The sequence below is a fragment of the Camponotus floridanus genome, unplaced genomic scaffold (assembly GCF_003227725.1).
Source record: "Camponotus floridanus strain SB8 unplaced genomic scaffold, Cflo_v7.5 scaffold15, whole genome shotgun sequence".
NCBI classification, from domain to species: Eukaryota; Metazoa; Arthropoda; class Insecta; order Hymenoptera; family Formicidae; genus Camponotus; species Camponotus floridanus.
The window spans coordinates 1860064-1884398 of NW_020229270.1; the positions used below are offsets into that span (position 1 = coordinate 1860064).

A 24335-nucleotide genomic window follows, 5' to 3' on the forward strand; every position below is an offset into this window, starting at 1 on the left:
GAAATACATTTAATTCAATTTAATAATTAGAGACTTGGCTCAAATAATTAAAAAATTAAAAAGAAAATGGCATAAGAGCCAATGCGCGGTAGTTGGAGCGCAGAGAAGTAACACTTCTTTCTTTTTTCAATATTGGTTTATTGAAAACATATTATAATAACAAAAAGCGAAAAAAATAACTTAAATATAATTCAAATCTAACTTAAATCTAACTTAAACTTACAGATTATATATATTATATATATTATATATAATCTGTAGGTTTAAGTTAGATTTAAGTTAGATTTAAGTTACATTTAAGTTATTTTAAAGATATTTTTTTCACTTTTTATTATTATAATATGTTTTCAATAAACCAATATTGAAAAAAGAAAGAAGTGTTACTTCTCTGCGTTCCAACTACCGCGCATTGGCTTTTATGCCATTTTCTTTTTAACATTTAATTCATTTTTAACTTCATGTTTTTCGAGCGTTTCTCTAATTATAGATATGACTGTTTACTCACGTTTACGTTATGTTTTTTATCTATTAATGTAAATTATAATATAATACTTATTTTTTACAATTAATTTCAAGTTATTGTGTAATGGTTATATTATTTAAATTTAACTATACAGCAATAATTAAGAATTAAGAGCGCCTATGTATGTGCGAAACTATTTTTTTAAATAACTAGAACTATTTGTGGGATTTTCAGTCGAAACCGAAACTAAATAAAAATAAAAAGATTTGATTCGCGTTATGCGTTTTTTGGTGCAAATACCTGCTTTTCACAGCGCGCTAACTTTAATTTTACGTTGATGACGTCATGGATTTAACTTTTGTTCGCGTCAAACGAATGCGGGCCAACGAAAAATTGGCTGGCGGAATAGCTCGAGGTATAAGCCGAATGCGTTGTGATTTACATGGCGAAACACGGGGGTTACAGATCGGATTTACTTTTTTCCGCGACGTTCAGATTTGAGTATCGCAGCTCGACGCGGTTGTTACCCTTTGCAAAAACTATCCCCGTCCGTCGATTCAGGAATTTCAATGTAGAATCCGATCTTCCGCCCCAATAAGCGCCGCGAAACGAGATAACTCGATCCACGGAAATATCACGGAAAAATTCTACTCTCTCGAAGAATATAGCGGGCGTGCGGGCTGGACGTATTTTTTTATCGTTGTGTCGATCGCGCGCACAAAGCGAATTGGAAAAATGACAAGTTTAATCGGGACTGTCGCGCGAGAACGCGAAACAACATAGCTTTCTTCCAAACTCTGCTTTTCCTTCTTCTCTTTCCTCATAATGAGAGATTCCGCTTCATTGCGCGATATTTGTTCTTACAAGAAAAATCGTTTTTTAACGAAAAAGCATGATAAGCGCCACGTTAATTCATATATTTTAAGATATTGTTTTCTCTTTGAATTCTTGAGATTGTATCTTTATTTTTTTTTGTCTTAAACAAATTTTATTTTGCGGGAATAAATTTTTAATGTGTTTCCCCTTTTCTAATATAGGAATTGTAATCTTTTTTTGTATGCATTTACTTTGAAATCCACCATCCAATTAATCTAATTTTAATTATACAAATTTAATTCATGTTCTTTAATTATATTAAGATGTTTTGCATTAAAATCTCACGACACAAATTAGATTCTTTTGTTAGATTTGTTAGAAAGGATAATTATTTTTATTTACATCTCGAGAAAAATTATCTAAAAACAAATATCCCATTTCTAATGCAAAACAAATCGAGAAAAAAGCGTCTTTAGTTTGTAACACATAAAAGAATATATATATTAACACCCTTTTATAAAGGTACGCGTGTTCCGCGCTGTAACACACGAATACAACCCTCCCAAGAATTACGAAGCGCGTTTCCGTTTCTCCGCGTTTGTTTCTGCGATTTTTATTCCGCTTTCTTCTCAGCCCTCCGTCTTCCATCATTTTGCCGGCATTCGTGCGATCGTAAGAGAGTGCATCCCCTCGTTAACACATGAAACGCGTTCCTCCCATATCCCTAATGGGAACTGATTCAAAGGAGGTAGCGGAAGGCAACGGAAACTTTTATTCCTCCTTTATATATGTGTGTGTCGACCATCAAGTTGGGAAAGGAGGAAAGAAAAGATAAAGCAATCGGTAAAAAAGTAGTATGTATGTTACATTTGATTTTTTAGCAATCGAAGATTACTCGAATATTAAAAATATAAGATATGTATAATATTATAAATATAAAATCAGTCCTTCAATAATAATAGTGAAAACCAAAATATATATGCACAAAGTTGAACGAATATATTTTATTATATTTTGTATTATATCTTGTCATATATACACAAATTATAATCAGTATAATATTATAATAATATCATAATATAATAATATCATATTTTGTAAAATCTGGAAATAGAGAGAAAGAAAGAGGGAGAGAAAGAAGAGAGAGGAAGGAAAACCGACAGCCAGTATCGCGATTTTCTCTCGGCATTCGCATTAAATGCTTGCTGATATATTTATAAGTGTAAATCTCGCTACCCACATTTCGCATTTACCGGCGTCGCAACGGTACAGTCAGCGATACGAAGCAACTAATTATAATCCCAAAAGTTGCGCAGCTACGTGCGCGGCTTTTCGAACAGCGTTTGGCCGCTTGATGAGAACTTTTCCACTCTCGCTCCCCTCTTATGCATTATATTCCCGCTTTCCCGGTCCACCCGCTCGATTTTCCCGGGGCATAATTAGAATCCGGGCCGCAGCCGCCACCGCCGCCGCTGGAAACAGTCTTTATACGGATAATATAGATGTAACTGATACAATTTTCTTTTTTCTCTCTTTTTCCCTCTTTCTCTCTCAAAGTTTATTCTATGATCGAATAAAAGAATTTATCAGCGGAAATTTCGAACCGGCGCGATAGCAGCACACAAACACAAAACACTGTAATTGTGATTAAAAGAAAAAATCTTCAGAAAGCGAGGCTGTACAATTACGCAAGCCGCTGCCGCGCCCGAGATTGTGCTCGGAAAGTGATTCGCTTTTGGCGATAATTAAGCTCCTGGTAATGGTCGGCCGCTGTTATTGCGACGATGATTGCCGCCGGCCGACAATCGCTTCTACGAAAAATCCTGGAGAAACCTATCACTCGCTTCTATAGCGATTACCTAAGATTGCCACGATAACATGGAATAAGGACATTGAATTTTTGCTCACCGTTTGATTCCAGGTTGTATGGTTTTGTATGGTTTGTGCCGTATACTTTGAGATAAATTAACTGGATTGTAGATCATTATGTTGACGAGACCGTTTAAACTTTGGAGATTAATTCCTACACAATATAAGATTGGAGCTATTAAAAATTGCAGAATAAAGAATAAAAGTTAGAATGTTGCTAACAATCGTTGATAAAAATTAATAATATCAAGAATTTCTCGATCAACAAAATTATCATTTCTATTAATTTTTGAGGAAAAAAGAGAGCGTGGAATTATATTTAAGTCAGATTTATCCACATGTGTTTCGCGTTGGCGTGATATAAATAATCGATAATATGGGAGAGGCAATTAATTATTGCCTCTTCGTGACAATGATGTATTCCCGGAGGTGCGGCCGATCAGTTGGAACAATCAACTAATATTATTTACGAAATTCCTGCTTGTACCGTGTCTATCATGAGAGATATTTGCGTATATTCACGCCACAATAGCTCGCGCAATTTTAATCGTGGCCAAAGTTACATATTCATTTCAAGCCACGTGATCCGGAAAGTTTGTGGGTGAAGCTTGAAATTCGCGAAAATTGGATCTTCACGGAGCTCACATCTGTCACGACGATTTCTCGTTGCTTGAGTTCGATTTCGAACTGAAGTAGAGACACTCAATGCAGATTCTGGCGAATCGTGACTCGTAGCATACCCTGTGCTATTCCAGGTCAAGCAAACGTAGAATATAAAATCATTGTTTTTTCTGTCGTAAAAATTAAATGTGCAATACATGTAATAATGAAATAATTGTATAATAATTGCGTGTATTAATGAGAACGTAAATTAAAGATAAATTATTGAAAATTTTTTTATCGCAGAAAATTGCATTTATTTCACACTTTTGGAAATAGAAATGGAATTTTGAAAATGTTCTCGTTCTTTCATACTTGCACACGTAGTATTTTTCAAATTATTTTATAAATAATTAGTAGAAACCAGAAAATTTTTTCCCGCAATTTTCTCAAATTTTTTCTATTTCGCTTAATTTGCAATTTGAATCCGTCTGAGGGAAATCTGCGTGCAAATCGAGATATGGTTTTGTCGAACACTTGAAGCAGATAACATCGAATTTTTTTTAACCTTCACAATGAGGACGTCGGAAAAAAGTGGAGAACGATGGCAGAGAGCGAAGTTAGCAGGCAAGTACGAGCGCGATAAGTGGCGAAGAAGCATGGTATTCAGTCGTTGTCGTCGTCGTCATCGGTGCGATGGCGAACGGAGAGATTGCCGGGCGAACCGGTCGCGAATAAGGGCGGGGGAGGAAGTGGATGAAAAGTTCGAAATAAAACGATAACGAGCACACCGCACGCCGCGGCGAGCTTGCCGGCAGAAGCCGTCTGCTTATTACGTCACGCTGAACGTAGTTACTAATTAGTTACATTCAAAGCGTCGCACGAGCGAGGACGACTGTTGGAAAAAGGGAGGAGGTGGCGGACGGGCTTACCAACCCCTGGTGAATTTGTTTTCTCGTTGCGGAGGGAGAAAAAGAGAAGGAAAGGTAGAGAAGAGGCGGACGAGAGAATGGGAAAGGGATGTTTTGTACGTAAAAGCGAGAAAGACGGACGAGAGAGACACACGGCGCGGGGAGAAGAAGTGGTAGAAAGAACGCTGGAAAAAGAGAGGCTGTTGGTGGCCAGGGGTTGGTCCGCGGGGGTGGAAAAGGCCGGAGCAAACGAGCCGTCCTTCACCCTCGTAGGGTAGGTGGGTAGGTAGGTAGGTAGGTAGGTAGGTAGTTGAACGTGGTCTCCCGCGTCCTCCCTGTCCCTCGTACTTCCGGTCTCCGCTATCCCTTTTTCTTCCTCCCTCTCGTTCCTCTCTTTCTCTCTATCTTTATCTCTCTCTATCTTTATCTTATTCTCGTCCTTTTCTCCTCGTACCTCCTCTCTTGTTTCTGTCCTATTCCGCACTCGGTTCTCGCAACTCTTTTATTTCGCGATCTCGTTTCCGCGGCAGCACACCTTTTTTTTCCCCTTCCGACCTGTATGCTCGGCCCTCTCTCCGCCAACCTCGCCCCTGTTTTGTCCTTTACGCGCGCGCTTTTCCGGCTTCTCCTGCGCTCCGTTCCGACCGCCTGCGTATCCAGCGCGAAATCGATCGACCGAAATGTGTTCCGGAGCGGCCGGAACGAACGAGAAGGGAATGTGGTGGAAAAGGGTATATGAGACGTTTTAAAGGAATGCCACAAGAAAAGGATGCAACGGCTGCTCGAGCGTAACGGTTCATTCTGTCAGTTTTTCTGGATTTTCCTCCCGACACCATGTTTCTTTTGTTTTCTCAAAATGCATCTTCCCATCTCTAAATAAATCCAAAAAAAGCATCTTTTATCACAAAGATTTATTCGAGATTATTGACTTAATTAATTGATTGTTTTTCTTTGTCGCGCATTCGATTTCATACACGTTAATTTTATTTACCTTACCTTACCTATATTTTTTATAATTTATTTGTTACATTTATTTTTATACACTGTATACTATTTTTTTCTTTGATAAAATTTTTCCTAGAATATAAAGGTTTATTTTTTGTGCATTTGATTTATTACATTTATTATATTTTATTATTATATTATATTATGTTTATTATATTTCATGCTTATGTACGCACTTATTTGATGTATACTTCGTAATCAATATGTATTCAATTTTAACCTTTATTTTATTATGTACCTCTTAATATGTGCATGTAATTATTTTCTGTTCGTCTCGAAAGAATTGTCTCGAGGCGAATAAAATTACCTAAGCTACATATTCAACTTGACTTTTCGAAAGCACGGCAACTTTGGACTGGACCGTGGTTACATCGATGGTGTTATTAATGACAACGGGCAATATCGAGCATCGTTAAGAGTCGTGGGGAAGCGCTTGTATCGTGGAAATGGTCGGTTTAGAAGTAACGGCGAGTACACGTGCGGTCGCCGCTGGTTTGGGACGCCCGTATTAACGCCCAGGAAATCGGATTATGTCGTGACCTACAGCACCGCCTGTCTACTAACTCCTGCATTAGCCTCCTTTCGAGCAAATTGCATTTATCCTGCAGCAGGAACAAGACGCCGATCGGCTCTCTCACCTGCCCTCCTTCTCTAGCTCGCTCTCCGAGAGTATTCTACGAAGGTAAATTGCTAATTCGCGAGTCGCGCAAACAACGCTACGACGAAAATCCGCACCCTTACTTCGATGTCGATAATAATTATTCCACCGAAATTTAACGCACGGATTTTAAAACCCAATGTTATTGCTAAATACCCAGTTTTTTGTCCTTTGCGTTTGCCCAACAATCCCAGCGCGTTTATATAAATATAGTTTATATAAATATTACGCCGAATGCGCGTTCGCTTCTTTTACAGAAATATCAGCGATATTTACGAATTTCCCAAGTGTCGATAATATCAGTGAGATAGAAAGCGAGGAGAGTGCTTAATGCATCCGAGGAAGAAGATTGCGTGGTTTCTGAAGTTAACGACGATGATGCTCCGTTCGCGCGCGATCGATAATTTTAACAAGAGAAAAAGTCGTATGATTGAGAAACGAAGCAAGCGAAATAAAAGTCGAACGAAGAAATCAATGGCTCAACAAGCGTTTCCATAAACTATCTCTTGATTGAATGTACGTATGTTATTTCAAGAAGGAGTTGAAAAGTCCGAAAACACAAAAATCAATGTCTTATATGTTTGAATAATTAGTTTTTATAAATAAATTTTTGTATACAAAATTAAAATGTATCGAGATTGATTTTGAGACATTTTGAAATAAAATTGGGAGATTTTTTAGAGAATAAATGGCTGGCCGTGATATAAATAATAATTTATGGCATGAATAAAATTGTCGTAATACAGGGATGCAAATTATATTGGAGCCAAGATAATTGACAATATCGTGATGGTGATTTGATGACCAAATAGAAAGTGAGAGCTATCGAAGGTTGTAGTTAATGATAAAAAATCAGGGATCTATTTTGTCTGCATGGATCTCTCATCCTGTAATAGTAGTCGCGAATTCTTTCGTAATGGTACTAGCCACGTATCTTCGCGAAGCGACAGGTGCAATTATATTTACTTCTACGTTCAAGGCTTTCGATCGAGCCGTGGATATTATGCGCTGCCGAGCGAGTATGAATCGGAGGATGGGCTTTCGAAATCGATTTCATTACGTCGTCGAAGGACGCTCAACGAAAATGGCATTCCTTTCGAAATAAATCTTACGTGTAATGAGATAATCCTCTGTGCGCTACAGACCGGTTAACTCACATCTAGTAATAATATCTAATTTATAAATGTCGTATCGTAAGCTATAATCATAATTTTATTGTCAATAAATGTTACGTCGTATGAATGTACATAAAATATTTTCGTTTCTTTTTTTATTTTATCACATATATTTTATTATAACTTATGCATTCCCGATTTACGTCATCTTTTTTGCGTAACGTATTATTTACTATACATGTTGTTTATGTGAATGACAATGTAAACAATTAATATTAATTTCTGTTGCATTATTAGTTAACGAATGTAATTTATATCGATTCTTAATATGATAAATTTCCAGAAAGCAAATGGTTTAATTTATTTATTTAATTGAACCGTTTTACCGTATTTATTTTATATTGATACGTGATCTGATTTTGTCGCATTTCTGAATTTGAATCCCAGAAATTAATATTGTGAAATGCAAATTTTTAAAAATCGTAGTTTTTTAAATACATTTATTAATTTTTTTACTCTTACGTGTTTTTTTATTTTTACGTGTTTGAAATATATTGATTAGTTTTATTACAATACACGTTCTTATTTTCTATTGAAAAATGATATATTGCAATAAATACATAAGTAAATTAAGCGATTACAATTGCAATTATCATCGACTGATATTCGTATATACATACATATGTATATATTCACATAGTTTATATTTTATATTTATATTTTATATTTATATTTTATTCTTTTATTATTCTGATATTTTTTCTCGTTTTATTTTTATACAAATGATATGCACTATTGTTTTAAATGTAAATAAGCCACAGTATTCGCACACAAAATACACTGTACAGCAGATAATAGTAATGTAATCTATAATGAATATGTTTTGAATATTGTCGGAATTGTAAACTCTATTTTTTACATACAGTTATTACACAATATATTAATTTCACCTTTAAAATAAAATAACTTTATATAAAATTGCAATTATTAAGAAACTTAGTTTAATAAGTTAAAACACAATAATAATACATTGATATACATATATGACAACTTCATGATGAATTGCGATAAGATTTTAAAATATATTAAAATATCATCTAGATAAATTAAATTAGAAATTCATTTCAAGAATACTTTATGCATTACAAAGGCATGTGCCGCAAGTGGTATTCTTTGTCTCTATAACGACAGTGGACGTTTGCAGGGAATCATTTCCAACAAATGGACAAGTGACTGGTTCGTCAGTAAAAAATGTAGATTGTTTAAGAGAGAAACAAAGACACGAAGGGGCAGAGAAAAAAGACGAAAGAAGGATATGAATGATGAGTCCGATTTTTTTAATGAAAGCCGCGTCGCGCAGAGAAAGGAGAGTGCGTACACGATCGCGTTTGTTTCTGGAGGACCCTTCAGACCACAGAATCATCCAGTTACGCCCCAGGGGATGAGGGAGAAAAATCCTAATAATCGCTGGTCGAAAAATATCGCCGGCAAACTCCCTCGACCGTTTAATTGCGCGCCGAGGCACAAAGCATATTGGTTTCCTGGTCGCATTTTCCTACTTTTCTTTCTATCAATCGCCCGTCCCCGTCTGCTTTCTCTCCCTTTGTTGCAATTTTCATCGAAATTTATCATATACAAGAATATATGTAATACATTTCAGCTAAAAAATTCATTTCTCTTCCTCTTTCTCATTTTCATTAATGCAAAATTTTTCAATAGGAAATTAATAGTTTATATAATTTTATTTAAATCTTTAAGATTTACTCTTTGTATATATTTGCACTATTTATATAATTACGTATGTGTTTAATTATTAATGTAGAAATCAGGAATGTTTGTAAAATTATGTGAGATGTGTAATTTCAACGCTATAACGTGACTAATTATTCTTTTTTCTTTTCATTCCATTTTTCTCTTTATATTTTTATTTAGTTTTTTATTTATTATATCCATGGATTAATTATAATATTCATCGCTCTTTCTTAATTCATGTCAGATTGCGAATTATGACGATATTGATATTGCATACACATCTTCTTTCTTAATAAATATCTGTGATGATCATGTATTGGGAAAATCCAATTTATTATTTAAGAATATGATTACATCAGAGCAATCACATATCATGCGTACATACACATACAGATAAACACATGTTGCATTGAAAGTAGGATTATTAATAATGTAGCCATTATGAAAATTGTGATAAGTAATGTGTGAATATCGTGTTTTTTAAAATAATATATATGTGTCTTTCATAGAGAGATTTATTTAATAATCTCTTTTTCTTAAAGATTTTGTATATATAAAATAATTACTTTATCATAAATAATCATATAATCACATGAATCAGAAATATAAAAATAATTGTTACATATATAAGTATTATATATAATATATTTTTTGAAATTATATGTGTGTGTGTGTGTGTGTGTAAATTGTTAACAAACAGTAACAGTGATTGTTATTATAGAAACTATTTAATAATTATATATAAAAGTTATTTAATAAATAATGAAAAAACAAATTTTCATATTTGATCATGTTTGTTTAAATTGTTTCGAACAAAGGAAATAAACAATTTCTTGATTTATCATTTCAAAATCTAATTATTATTAGGCGTTTCAAATAATTTAGCAAAATACGTAAGAAATCTTTCTTGATTTCAAACAGAATTGTGATACTTTTTAAATAGACTATTATAATGTGAATAATCGATAACGATTCCTCTCTCCATTAATAAATATTAATCACTTAAATCATTTTATACAAGATAATTTTAGAAACTAATCTACGAAATTGTGTGCAAAATATCTCTTACATAATATTCAAAATTAAGCATAGATATTGCTAAAATAATTTGCATTATATACTAAAATCAATCAAAATGTACAAATAATAATTATATTATTCTATTAATTATTTAAAGTTACAAATGCCAAATCTTTTAAATATAAATATTTATGATATTATGTTATCATATCATATAATTATTATAATTATATTAATATTTTTTTTAAACAAACAATATTAACATCAGATGATAGGAATATTTTATAAAAGAACGAAAGCTGTATTTCTTATGCTTAATATGTTTGTTTCTAAATAATTAAAATAATTATTTTTAATTAAGTTAATTAATCCTTTATTACACGGAAATTTGATTTTTTATTTATAATGATTGCATAGCTATTTATTCCCAAATGATGCATGATATAGTAACAGCGTATGTCGAATAATTCAGCATTAAACGTAAAATCAAATATTTGTCACGAAAATTTCATGTCCAGTGTCGCCTGATCATCAGTAGCTACAATACCGATATGTCATTTGCGGTATACCGGTTATTTCTGTTTGTTGTAATGTTTACTGATATTGCCGCATTTATATATTGTGGCATTTATTATTTCTCGAACGAGAAAATATTAAAACATTTCATACCGCTCCATGTTATAAAAGATTTTAGATCTACTAATTATTATATGATAATTTACATATATATATATATATATATATATATATATATATATACATATACATTAGATATACTAATCTTTCATAATATTCGTAGATATGAATGTCCATATATAAATTAAAATTGCTCATTAAATGAACTACACGTTGAATTCGTTATCATGTGTGATTTAAAAAAGCTATTAGAATCGCACTATAAACAAATTAATGTTTATATATTGACTGATATCTACTAAAATAATTTCTCATATGATAAAAGTTTTTTTTACATCTTAAAATTATTTATTTACCGTTTAATTTTTAGTATCATAAAATTTTAGAGAAACCAGGATAATAATGTATCTATTTTAACATATTATTTTAACATTTCAAAATTATTGAAAAGGGAAAGAATCATAAAAAAAGAATATAATACCAGAATAAAAAAAATTAAATGATTGAAAATGAATCCTATTGAAAATGAACCCGAAAATGAATCCTAATAAAATACCTAGTTTTAAATATAACACTAGAAATTGTGTGATAAAAAATGCACGGTTAATATATTCAACGTTAATTTTATCGAGAAACTTTATTGGAACTCCCCGAAAGCTATTATTTTTGACACAGTAAAGTATATATCTATCAGTTTTCCTTTGCAGATTCTGCGTAATATATGTATATTAATACATTCTTTGGAAAAAAATATAAATAAAACTGTTATATTTTTAAATTATTAGGCATTTTTATTACATTTTTATATTTTAACATATAACTTTGAATATATAGTTTTATTCAAAAGCTATCAACTTTTATTTCAATTTACAACAGTTATAAATTATATATATATATATATATATATATATATATACATATATATATATATATATATATATATAAAATAAAAATATAAATAACGCAATAGTTCTAGGATAATTAATGTATTATACCTTTATTATTAATGTTTGAGACTAAAACCAATCATCAAACTATCTTAAATTTGTTTCCAAGATTATAGTGTATTAGAAATTTATCTTTATTCTTCTATATTTATAGGAAAAATATTATTTATATTAATATATCTATATGTACTAGACTTAATACTATATACTAGATTTTTAATTATATTAACTATTAGTCGCACACACATTTTGAATACGTAAATGCCATCAGCTATAAATCACGTTGTGTGCAGATGAAGAAAATATTTATGCGATCTATTAAAACATACAAACCATGCATCGAACGCTGCCATGGCCATGGTTGTCGCTATAGTGAACAGAATAGCGAGAAAATAAATTCTCATATTGTCAAAAAACAAAACGTCGGCTTTCGAATAGCAATCGATCGTGTTGTATACATGCTTAAATAACGATGCAAACGAGCTATCTTGAAATTGGTTTGTATAATAATTGCTTGATTATTTTTGTACGTATATTTACTTAATTAAATTAAGATACATGATAAATCTTGATCAATTAAATTAGTTTTATGCTATTTCGTAGTAACTATCGTTATTTGTTTTTTACTATTGTATGTTTATTAATATTTATAATTAATATTACGTTTCTAATCTTTCAAAATTGATTATCACACATCGTCTTTATTACATTAGAAATTTAATATTAATGATTCCAATTATGTTCCAATCATTCCAATTATGTATTAGAAATCAAGAATAAAGATAATATTAATAATTGAAGATAATTTTTAATTACCATTAATATTAATTAATATTCTCTTTCTCGTATTTGTTATATATTAAAGATAATATTAATAGTTAAAGATAATTTTTAATTACAGTATGTATAATAAAAATAAGAAAATAATTAGTTGTATAGTAAAAAAATAAAATAAACAATGTAATGAGAAAATAATTAGTTCCTCAGATATTCTCCGCACTGCATTCTTGAGAATTTATGTTTTTCTATCTTATTTAGGCAAATGGTGCTTACTTATCTATTTTTTTCTCGCCGGCAATATTTACATGACAAAAAAATAAAAGATTACATAAATTATATTCTAATTTTGAAAATTTCAATTGAATAATTTAATATATAAATTAATATAATCAAACATAAATTATATATATATACAAAATATACACAATTTTAGAACACCATATTATATTCAGAACGCTAATTTTTTTCGAAACTTAGAACTTGGCTTTAATTTTATTAAAAATTTATATAAAATCTAAATCGCTTTATTAAATAAAATTTATACAACAAATATAATATTATTAAATTAATCATATTAGAATATTTATGTGTTATGCAATAGTTTATATAACTATATTTGACCATTAAAATAATTTTTAAAGTTATAAACAATGGATAATAAGATAATAGATAAAAATGTAATAACCATATTGTTCTAAAATACTATTTAAAAGAAGGATATATATATATATATATATATATATATATATGTATGTATGTATGTATAACGTTAAGATATATAAGATATAACATTTTTAGATATTTAAAGTATATTTATTATAAACAAATTTCTGGTACATATACATTTGTTGAAAATAATGTTAATATCTTATTGTTTGAATACGCAACGTATATTTATTAAAATTCTCATTCCACTTCTCTTTTTAAGGAAATGAATTTATAACAAGTTTTAGCCAGCCGATGTCCTGAAAATAATAATATATATAAGAATAATAATAAAGAATATATAATAATAAATAATAAAGAATATAAGAATAAATAATAAAGAATATATTAGGATTATAATTGAAATTTTATATATATAGACACACATTTCTTTTCTTTTTGAATTATTATTAAATCTATGATATGACATGCCAATTTTTTTCTTTTATTTATTAATGTAACGTTTAATAGAAATTTAATATATTCTTTTGTATACAGAAAAAAAAGAACTAAGTTTTTGGTTACTTTGAGTCTGCATATAATAATTAATATTAATCGAATTATTTTTTGTATTAAAGTAAATTATAATAAAATTCTAATTAGTTGTGTGAATCACTTACGCGCGACACACGCAAACAGCGTTACTGTTACATCTTCCCCCGGTTTTTCCCCTTAGAATGCAGTGAGCTGCGCAAGCGCTATGATTAACACCGAAGCCAGATAAAAGATCACAGGTAGCTCTACGGGTACGATTATGTTCTTTGATAGGTGTCTCTTGCAAAGATTTATCTTTTTTCAGTATCAAAAAGTCCGGAGACTCTACCGTTACATTTTCCTCTAGCTCTAGCTCTAGATAACAAAGAAATTATTATTATATTAAGATAAAATCAAATATAGAAGAATATAAAAGAATAGTTATTATTTATCAATATAAAGGAATAGTTATTATTTAAAAGATAAATAATTACAAAATTAAAAAAATACAAAAATTTAAAAAGTTACTTTCAAGAATTCGCACATGATTGTAACAACAATACTTTTCTTACTATTATAAATATAGGTTTAAGTATATTTTAAAGATATTATTTTTAATGTATAAAAAAGAAAAATTCTCATGTATTATGTTATTTAATTTATATAAAAAATTATCATGTGGGTGCGAATATTCTTATTAGGCCGTATATTTTCGTTGAGAATAAATTATAAAAATTGTATTAAATATATTTAATTTCTAAGATCAATAAATACCTTCAGTAGGGAATGCAACGGCGATTGCCGTCACCACCAAAAGAGTGAATACGTAGATCTTCATCTTGAGGAAACTTAAGCGTCTTTCAAATCTTGCAGTAGAATACGTTAAGTAATTTGAGCTGTGCTTTATATACTCATAGGAGTGATTAAGAGGAAAAGTTATAAAGAATAGTGGGGACATTTCTAAATAAATATGTGATTCCCCGAGTTTAAACAGATGTTTCGTCGAAATTCCCCATTCAGAGATTACAGACCAAATATAATATTTATGTTATTAAAAATAATACATGATTCATGATTACAGGCATAAAAATCAAACATCAATTGATAACAATTTGATAACAATTTTTATTTCTGTCAATATGCTATAATGTATAATATTTATATCAGCATTGATGTTTTTCAATTTTTTTAAAATTAATGTTATGATTTTATAATCATTAATTATATAATTGTTAGGAAAAACTATTCATATTAAGGAAAATATTTTGTATTTTTTGTATTTTAAACTGTCGTATAAAATATAAATATAATTTATATAAATATAATTTTAAACTGTCGTATAAAATATTATATAAATATAATGCTTGAACATTGCACGCAATTCTCATAAAAATTATTTTTGATAATCAAAAACAGAAAACTCATCATAACATCTTCCCTTGCGTTTTCTTGTAGAAATGCAATAAATAGCGCAAGCTCCATTCACAATATTCTTATAAAAAAGTACCTTTATAAGAAAAAAATATCATAAATGAATTTATGGTATATAGTGTGGTTCTTTGATAGGTATTTCTTGTATAATTTTAAAGATTTGTCTTTTTTGTGGCGGCAAAAAATCCAGAGAATCTATTTGTTGTATCTTTATCTAGAATACATAACAGAAAAATGATATTATTATATCATATTAAAATAAAATTACAAGAAAAAGAGTTATTATTTAAAAGATTGAAATAATTACAAAAATATAAAAATTTAAAAAGTTATTTTAAAATATCCTCATATAGTAACAGCAACACTTTTTTTACTATATAAATATAGATTTAAATATATTTAAAGGATTATTTTTAATATATAAAAAAAAACTAAAACTCTCACGTATCATATTTAATTTATATAAAAAATTGTTATGCATGCAAATATTTTCATCCGTATATTTTCGTTGAGAATAAATTATATAATATTACATTAAATATATTTAATTTCTAATAATATCTTCAATAGAGAATGCGATGGCGATTGCAATCACGATCAAAAGGGCAAATTTTTATATTGAGAAATGTTAAGCGTTTGTCAAATCTTATAATAGAATACATTAAATAATTTGAGCATGTATTTTAAATACTAATAGGAGCGATTACAAAATCATAAATGTTAAGATGAGAACGATTTCCGACACTACGCTAAACCCACGAATTAACTGATTGTGAGTTGTTGATAGTGACGCAATTCCAATAAACGCATATGATTAGAAATATTTTTCACAATAAGGAATAGTGAAAACATGTTTCTTAATCATAATTTTAACAAGAATTATTTGAAATTATATATGAAAATGATAGAGCCTTTATTTCGATAGCAAACATTTTTATCAATATGTTTGCTGATAACACTATCATATGTATATTTTCTAAAGCCACTACAACTCTTTTAAGATGATTTTTTTAAAGATAAAGTTCATTGAGAAATCACTCATGTAGAAATTTATTTATTCCTAAGACATATTCTTTTATAATTGGCTAAAAAATATAAAATTAGATGAATTAATTATTAATGAACGACAAAAAAATTGCCAATTTATATATATTTATATATTATATATATATATATATATATATATATATATATTATTGTGTATATATATATATATATATATATTATTATTATTATTTATAAATATTATATTAAAATTGATTTTTAAACAATTTTATTATTTTGTTGAAAAATATATTTGTATTTAATAATACTAAATAAAAAAATTCGAATAATGTGAACCTACATATGACATTTATATCGACTATAATGTTAACTTTAAATTGCCATAACTGAGTTTAGCCTTCATTTCTTAAAGATAATAAAAAAAGATTTATTATATGAAATTAAAATAACATAACAGAATATGCTAGTATACTCTTATTAAGTTATTATTCTACATAATTTTATGATACTAGATTTTATTTATCTATGTATTCAAAACAAAATTTGACATCTTTTATTAGCAATAATATTATTATTTTAAAAAAATTTCTTCAGCTAATGAAATTTCTATTTTAATAATATTAATTTATATAATAATATTAATATAATAATATTAATTTAAATATAATATATTTAAATATAACAAATATAATTATATAATAATATTAATTTAAAAAGTTTCTTCAACTTATGAAATTTGTATTTTATTAACAAAATAATCTTTAATATAAGACTATAATTATTCGAATTACAACTTACATACTTGCGTTCACCATTTTCGGTCAGCATTTTCTTTCTTTTTTCCCTTTAAAAATATAAAGAGCTATAGGTAATAGGTTTTGTTAGAAAATCACAAGTGACTCTTTTATGTTCACAAGAGGGGGTGCTCTTCGACAGGCACCAGCTGCAAAGATTCGTCTTCATTTTCTATTTCCAACAAATCTAGAGATATCCATTCATCTTCATTCTAATATACATAATATATAGAAAGAAAGACACACACACACACACACACACACACACACACACACACACACACACACACACATATATATATATACAGGGTGAGTTTTAATGCTTGTGTCAATCTTTTTATTATGCGAGAGATTGCATAATAAATTAATCGGTACATAAATGTCAATTATTTGAATCGATCGTATCTAAGGTCCGAATATAATGTGTACAATTAAAGCAAATTAAAAGCTAAAATTATATAGTATAGATTTATTATTATTATTATTATTAAAGCTACATATTTATTATTATTATCATTATTATTATTATTATTATTATTATTATTATTATTATACATATTATATTCAGACCTTCGATATGGTCAATTCAAATAATTCACATTTATGTACCGATCAATTTATTATGCAACGGTAATCTCCCGCATGATAAAAAGATTCAAACAAGCATTAAAACTCATCCTGTATATACATATACAGGATGTCTCTTTGTGCAATACTTTAATAGCATATTATAGAGATGAAATGGAGTATAAAATTCTAATACGAAAATGAGGCTCTATAATAGTTTTTTTATAAACGATTAAATTTATAAAAAGTTATAAACAATCAAACTTTGTCAGGCGTGTAATTACACTTACACGTGTACCGATCTGTTTTCTGTTATTGATTTTGTATGTTATGTGATATTGATTTTTGAACAGCTGCACAGTTGATTTTATTTTGTCGTTTCTTATGTGCGTTTTACGTATATCATACATATTTGTAGAAATTAATCTATTATGATTATAAAATACAAAAAAAATAAAATCAGCTGCGCAGTAAAAATATCACCTGACACGAAAAATCAATAACAGATGACAGATTGGCACGCATGTAAATACGTTACGGATCTGAACGCGCCAGTTCTTTCTATGCGATATTATTGGCAAAGTTTGATTGATTATAATTAAAAAAAAATTGTAGTTTCAATATTTTCATATTAGAATTTTTGATTCTATTTTATCTCTATAATACACTATTAAAGTATTATACGGAGGTTGAGACATCTTGTATGTATTCTCTTATTAAAAGAAATTATTTACAAAATTGAAATAATTATTTATAAAAAATACTTAGAAGATTACTTTAAAAAATAGTAAGTATCAATTTAAAAAAGTAAAAAAGTATTTAGTAAAAGAGTATATTCAAAACAAGAAGACATGTTCAAAATCATTTTCAGTGGATGTAAACAATGGATGTAATGTATACATTTCATTTAATTTGCAAATTTTTTGACAATTTTCGTTAGACATTGTATGTATGTTCAAAATAAATTATGAAGTTTTATATATATATATATATATATATATATATATATATATATTTGTGTAATTTTTCTTTCTCATATATTATTATAGTGTATATATTATAATAAAATAACATTTATATTTATAATGACCGCTATATATGCAATAAATATTCTTTACGATTCTTTCTATACTAACATAATAGTATTTTTATATGTGATTATATTATTAAAAAACTAATAAAGAAAATATTACCAAAATAATTTATTTATGTTTATCCGCCTTTAATTATTTTTGTAAAGTAGAGTAAAAAATTTTTTCAAAAATTTCCGAAAAGGGGAGAGAAAGAAAAAAAGGCATAACATATTATGACAAGTAATTGTTAATTTTTTTATTGAGGTTACTCTAATAACTAAAAATCATATACTATTTATATATTATATATATTTCAGTTTAAAAATATATTTCAGTCATAAAAATTCATTGTAAAATAACGAAGATACTGTAGATCAATAATATTAGGTCATCATGTAGCTAGAAATTTGTTAATTATAGCTATGTAATTGATAACAGAATACATTCATCCATCCTTTAATACATTGATATTACTGTTACTGTTAATCGATAACTAAATATTTGATGATGTTTAATTATATCATAGATATAATCTAATAAGAGCGATATAGAGATATCATACATAAATATTAGAGTTTAAGATAATATGTATCTATTATTTGATATTAATTATCAATTCTCAATAATAGGTATTAAAAAAAAAACAAAAGCCATTAAATTAATTTTGTTAATATTCGATTTTTTAAATATTTATATAAAATTAATAAAATTATATAAAAGGAATAAAATAAAAATACTTATAAATATAAAAATACTTTATAAATAATTCTCATACGTGTTATCAAATTTAAGGCATAAAATTATAGGAAATGCTTATTAAAGAAAATGATATATGTATATGTATGTATATAAATAGAGAAATAATCGCATAAGAATAATATAAAGTTCAGATAAAAAATAATACAACATGCACCATCTATAGCACATACTGCGCATAACTATCTTCTTATCTCAGATGATAAGTTACGTTATTAAATAAATGATAACGTTGGAAATAAAAGAAGTTGAATAGTAAGGGAGTTGTAAAAATATTTAGAATCAATCTTTGATTATAGTTATTAAATCTTAATTTCAATGAAAATAAGAATCATTAATCTCTACTTTATTAATTTGTACAACTTAATCACCATTAAATTTTTGTTGTTACTATGATCGAGCATAAAAATTCTAAGCGCAAGATATATAATTACGAGGAAAAAGTAATTATAAATAATCATTATATCTCTATTCAAATTTTAAATTATTATATTTTCTACATTCTTCACTTTATTATTTCATTTAACTCTACAAGAGAGAGGGATCTCGTCTGTCGATCTCGTGATCTGAAGTCAGTTGCGATTAGCTCATTCAAACTTCAATCATTCATCCTAATTGATTCCAGCGTGCTGCGTGCGTACTCACACACATACATGTGCGCATGTGACCACGTGCGGACATTCATGTGTACCACACGGGGTCTGTTCTTTTCAGCTGCACTGCTGCACTAGTGCAATTAGTTAGAGTGAAAGAAAGCATGTTTGTCTCTTTCTAACTTATTGCACTAGTGCAGCAGTGTGCAGCTGAAAAGAACAGACCCACGGTGTGAAGTGGCTATTTATTAAATTCACGCGTCTCGTCTACTGGCTTTCCTGCTGTCGCAGGAGTCCTTTGTCAAAGAAAGTCGACCGGGCAAGGCAGAGCAAGGAAGAGAACCTCAGGTAATGGCGTGTCGCGTAGCGAGCATCCTTCCGGCGAGCGTCCTTCCGGTCAAGAGTAAAAGCAGCAACAGTCAGCGGCTGATCGCCGTTAACGGCAGCAGCTGAAAGAAGCGTTACCATATTGCGTAAGGCCGACCGGACGACCGGACCGGCCCGGCGAAGATGTTCGCATGCGGTAGAGCTATTGGCCGATTGCCCACCGGACTCACGCATGCAAATCGGCTTTATCAATCTGTAAAATACGTCGGTACGTATCGACGCCAGTAGTAGAATTACGCTTCTTTGTCCCTGCCTGTGCTCTTCCTCGATTTACGTTTTTCTGCTTTTGAAAAAGCAATCTCGTTTCCCGCCTACTTTGCAATTTCACTCCCTTGACGGAGGATTATGTCAATTTTTTTTTATTTCGTCTATATTATACTTGTTTAGCATTTGTGTGCGTCCTTGCGATAATTATATATTATACCTAGATCAATGAGGCTATGTTTACACAGCGTGTTTAGTCTCAAACACCGAATGACATAACCTAAAAAGATGTATGCTCTTATAGATGAATCTATTTCATATTTTTTTAAATGCATTTCATAGACATTTTCAAAATAATAAATGATTAGCAGTATATTACATTTTATGAATTATATTTTTTATTATTTTTAATTTGTTTTTCGATATAAATAATATTTTTTTGTAATAAAAATATTTCTTGATTATATTCTTGATTAATATTTCCTTAATAGCTTAAAAATATTCGCAGGAGTTGTAAATATCACTAATTTACGCTATAATAGCGATGCGAGCAATAAAAAACCTCAGAAGCCACGAGGCACTACAATCAAACCAGAAGAATGTGTGCCTGAATCTAGGTATTCCAAATCACAGAAAGATGTTCCTGCATGTGAAATAGGACCTAATGCAACTTGCCCATTATCACAAGAATGCAAGTTGAATGGAAAGCAGAAAGAATTAAGTGAAAAAGGCTCAGATTTTGGCAAAAATGGAAAATATCAATTTCGCTATTGGCATCTACTTGCTGCCTTGCTTGTCACAGGAGTTGCAGTATATAAGGTAGCATATTATGACAAATTAATATTGCTTAATTCTTCAAACTAATATTGCTTAATTCTAATTCTTTTTTATTATATGTATAACTTTTTGAAACATATTTATAACATTTTTAAATATATTTTTAATAGGTATCTACATCATCTTGGTGGGATGAAGAAGTAAGTCAACAAAAAGGCAAAAGTAAACGTAAGTTAAATTAAGAATTATTTTGATATAATACAAATGTTTGTGTCAGAGATATATGTTATCTATATATATTTATGTTTTCACACAGAAAAGAAAGAAGGAAAAAGGAGATTTAAAGAGAAAATTAAAGTTCCAGCAGAATCCAAATTGATACCTCAGGAAGTAACTTATCTACTGATAGGTGGAGGAACAGCTGCATTTTCAGCATTTAGATCAATTAAATCTAGAGATCCCAAAGCTAAGGTATTTTAAACAATAGATTTGAATTTCTTTTTCTTTCAATTTAAACAAATAAAAATTTTTGTTCAGGTTCTAGTTATAGCAGAGGAAGATGAATTTCCGTACATGAGGCCACCATTATCTAAAGAACTTTGGTTTAACACAGATAAAGAAACAAGTGCACAATTACGTTTTAATCAATGGAATGGAACTCAAAGGAGGTAATTTTCTTTATTTAATTACGATTGCAGTAATATTATTATTAATACAATGATTATATTTCTTTCCATATTTATATAGAATTTTTACATTTATTTCATAGTATATTTTACGAACCACGGGAATTCTATTCAAATGTTACTCATCTTGTGGAATCTGACAAGGGTGGAGTTGCTGTAGCTATGGGTTGGAAAGTAACGAAAATTGATCCTGTAAATAAAACTGTGATTCTCGAAGATGGTCACGAAATAAAATATAGCAAGTGTCTCATTGCGACTGGTAAGTTTTAATATCAATTGAAAAGTTTGAGTTAATTGAAAAGTTGAAATTAATTTAAAATTAAATTTTTTAAATGTAATTTTACAGGTGCATCACCGAAGAATTTACCAATATTCGAATCTGTTGAAGACGAAATAAAAGATAAGATTACAACGTTTAGAACAAAGAATGATTTTCTCGATTTGGAAGAAAGTATTTCTAATCCTAAGTGCAAAAATATTGTAATCATTGGTGGCGGATTTCTTGGTTCGGAACTCGCCTGTGCACTCGCTAGAAGTTGTATGTTTCCATTTATTAATGGAATAATCAATATATTTTTAAAAAATATTTTATTAGTAATAAAATATGTTTTTTATTGTAGATAAGTCTAAAAATGTTTATCAAATTTATAAAGAAAAGTTTATAATGGCACAAGTGCTACCAGAATATTTGAGTGAATGGACCACGAAAAAGGCTGAAGTAGAAGGTGTTCATCCTATACCTGACACAAAAGTTGAAGATTATAGATATAAAAACGGTCAATTGTCTCTTATTCTCACTGGTGGCCAGACTGTATGTTAATAAGTTAAAGAATTTACATATTTTATGCACAATTAATCAAGTGCCTTTACTTATCAATCTTTTTAATTTTTTTTTATAAAAAGATTGATGCTGATCAAGTAGTAGTAGCAGTAGGTGTTCAACCAAATACAGATTTGGCAACAACCTCGCATTTAGAAACAGAGCCTAAGATAGGAGGATTTCTTGTTAATGCTGAATTAGAAGCCAGAAGCAATCTTTGGGTTGCTGGTGATGCAGCATGTTTCTATGATATCAAACTTGGCAGAAGAAGAGTTGAACATCATGATCACGCGGTTACTTCTGGAAGATTAGCTGGTGAAAATATGACTGGTGCAGGTAATTCTGCAAATGCAAAAGTATTTCTAAAATATTAAAGTATAAAAACTAATAAGTAAATCAAATATATAAAAACAAATATATAAATGAATTTTTTATAGGTAAACCTTATGTGCATCAATCGATGTTTTGGTCAGATTTAGGACCAGATGTAGGATATGAAGCGATAGGTATCGTAGACTCATCTTTGCCAACTGTTGGAGTCTTTGCAAAAGCGGCAGAAACGATTAACGATTCTAGTGAAGTAAGTAGTTTTCACAATAAAGTATAATATATATTTTATAAAGTATAACAAACTATTTTTATCTTTATTTCGTTCTTCTTTTGCAACAAGGAACAAAAAACAAATTCTAAGGAATCACAATCTAATATACAATCAAAGTCATTAACACAAATTGTGAAGAACGTTGATAATATAAATACAGAAAATGAAAAAAAAGATATATCTGGAGATAATGTAAAATCAGTGGAGAAACCTATGAAACACGAAGATTTTGAAAAAGGTGTCATTTTCTATCTACGAGATGATATTGTAGTAGGAATAGTACTGTGGAATATCTTTAGCCGAATGTCAATTGCCAGACGAGTAAGTTTGAGATTGTTATTATTAATCATACCTTTCCTTATAATTTACTTTAAATATTTTTGGTTTTTATTTGAATATACAAATTTTATCTATAATATTGAAGTTGATCAGGATTACAATGTAATTTAAATAACATGAAATAATTTTTATGATATCTCAGGTTCTTGCAAGGGATACAAAATATGACGATTTAAATGAAGTAGCGAAATTATTTACGATTCACGAAGATTGATTTTATTTGATTAATATGGATGAATGACAATATAGTAAAAAATTTTATTATATGATAAAAAAGATTCGAATTCCAGTTTGATATATTATCATGAGAAAATTCATCAATTTGCTGAAGGTTTCGCAGGTATGCGAATTATAAGTGCCAGTACTATACCTTATATATACATGGAGATTTCTAAAAATATAGTAAATATATACACAAAACGTTCCCATACACGTACAAAATACGTGTTTTATCAGTTAATGCTAACCAAAAGCATTTATACACACAATTATGAAAAAATAAAAAGATAATTTTATTAATTATATACAATGCAACATCATTTGTTATTTGT

General features: G+C 28.9%; 2 protein-coding genes across 2 annotated transcripts; one reads left to right on the forward strand and one right to left on the reverse strand.

Annotated features, from left to right (window-relative positions):
- Positions 1 to 13363: 13363 nt before the first annotated feature.
- Positions 13364 to 14682, reverse strand: LOC105256545 (defensin). Its single transcript, XM_025406662.1, has 3 exons — positions 14526 to 14682; positions 13898 to 14126; positions 13364 to 13537 (listed from the first exon to the last, which is right to left on the reverse strand). Exons 1-3 carry the CDS (start codon positions 14587 to 14589, stop codon positions 13522 to 13524), a joined length of 309 nt encoding a protein of 102 aa, XP_025262447.1. The 5' UTR covers positions 14590 to 14682; the 3' UTR covers positions 13364 to 13521.
- A 5504-nt stretch (positions 14683 to 20186) lies between these two features.
- On the forward strand, positions 20187 to 24299 carry LOC105256544 (apoptosis-inducing factor 1, mitochondrial). The gene is made up of 12 exons (XM_011266540.2): positions 20187 to 20565; positions 21070 to 21380; positions 21509 to 21566; positions 21655 to 21809; positions 21876 to 22006; positions 22108 to 22283; positions 22371 to 22562; positions 22645 to 22835; positions 22928 to 23180; positions 23282 to 23424; positions 23515 to 23766; positions 23927 to 24299. The coding sequence occupies exons 1-12, from the start codon at positions 20481 to 20483 to the stop codon at positions 23996 to 23998; spliced, it is 2019 nt and encodes a 672-aa protein (XP_011264842.1). The 5' UTR covers positions 20187 to 20480; the 3' UTR covers positions 23999 to 24299.
- The last annotated feature ends 36 nt before the right edge of the window (positions 24300 to 24335 follow it).

Coding starts and splice junctions, on each gene's coding strand:
- LOC105256545 (XM_025406662.1), bottom strand. CDS start 14,589: ATGAAGATCTACGTATTCACTCTTTTGGTGGTGACGGCAATCGCCGTT. Junction 14,127..14,525: donor CGTTGCATTCCCTACTGAAG/GTATTTATTGAT, acceptor TTTGTTATCTAG/AGCTAGAGCTAGAGGAAAAT.
- LOC105256544 (XM_011266540.2), top strand. CDS start 20,481: ATGTTCGCATGCGGTAGAGCTATTGGCCGATTGCCCACCGGACTCACG. Junction 20,566..21,069: donor TCAATCTGTAAAATACGTCG/GTACGTATCGAC, acceptor AAATATTCGCAG/GAGTTGTAAATATCACTAAT. Junction 23,767..23,926: donor GAATGTCAATTGCCAGACGA/GTAAGTTTGAGA, acceptor ATGATATCTCAG/GTTCTTGCAAGGGATACAAA.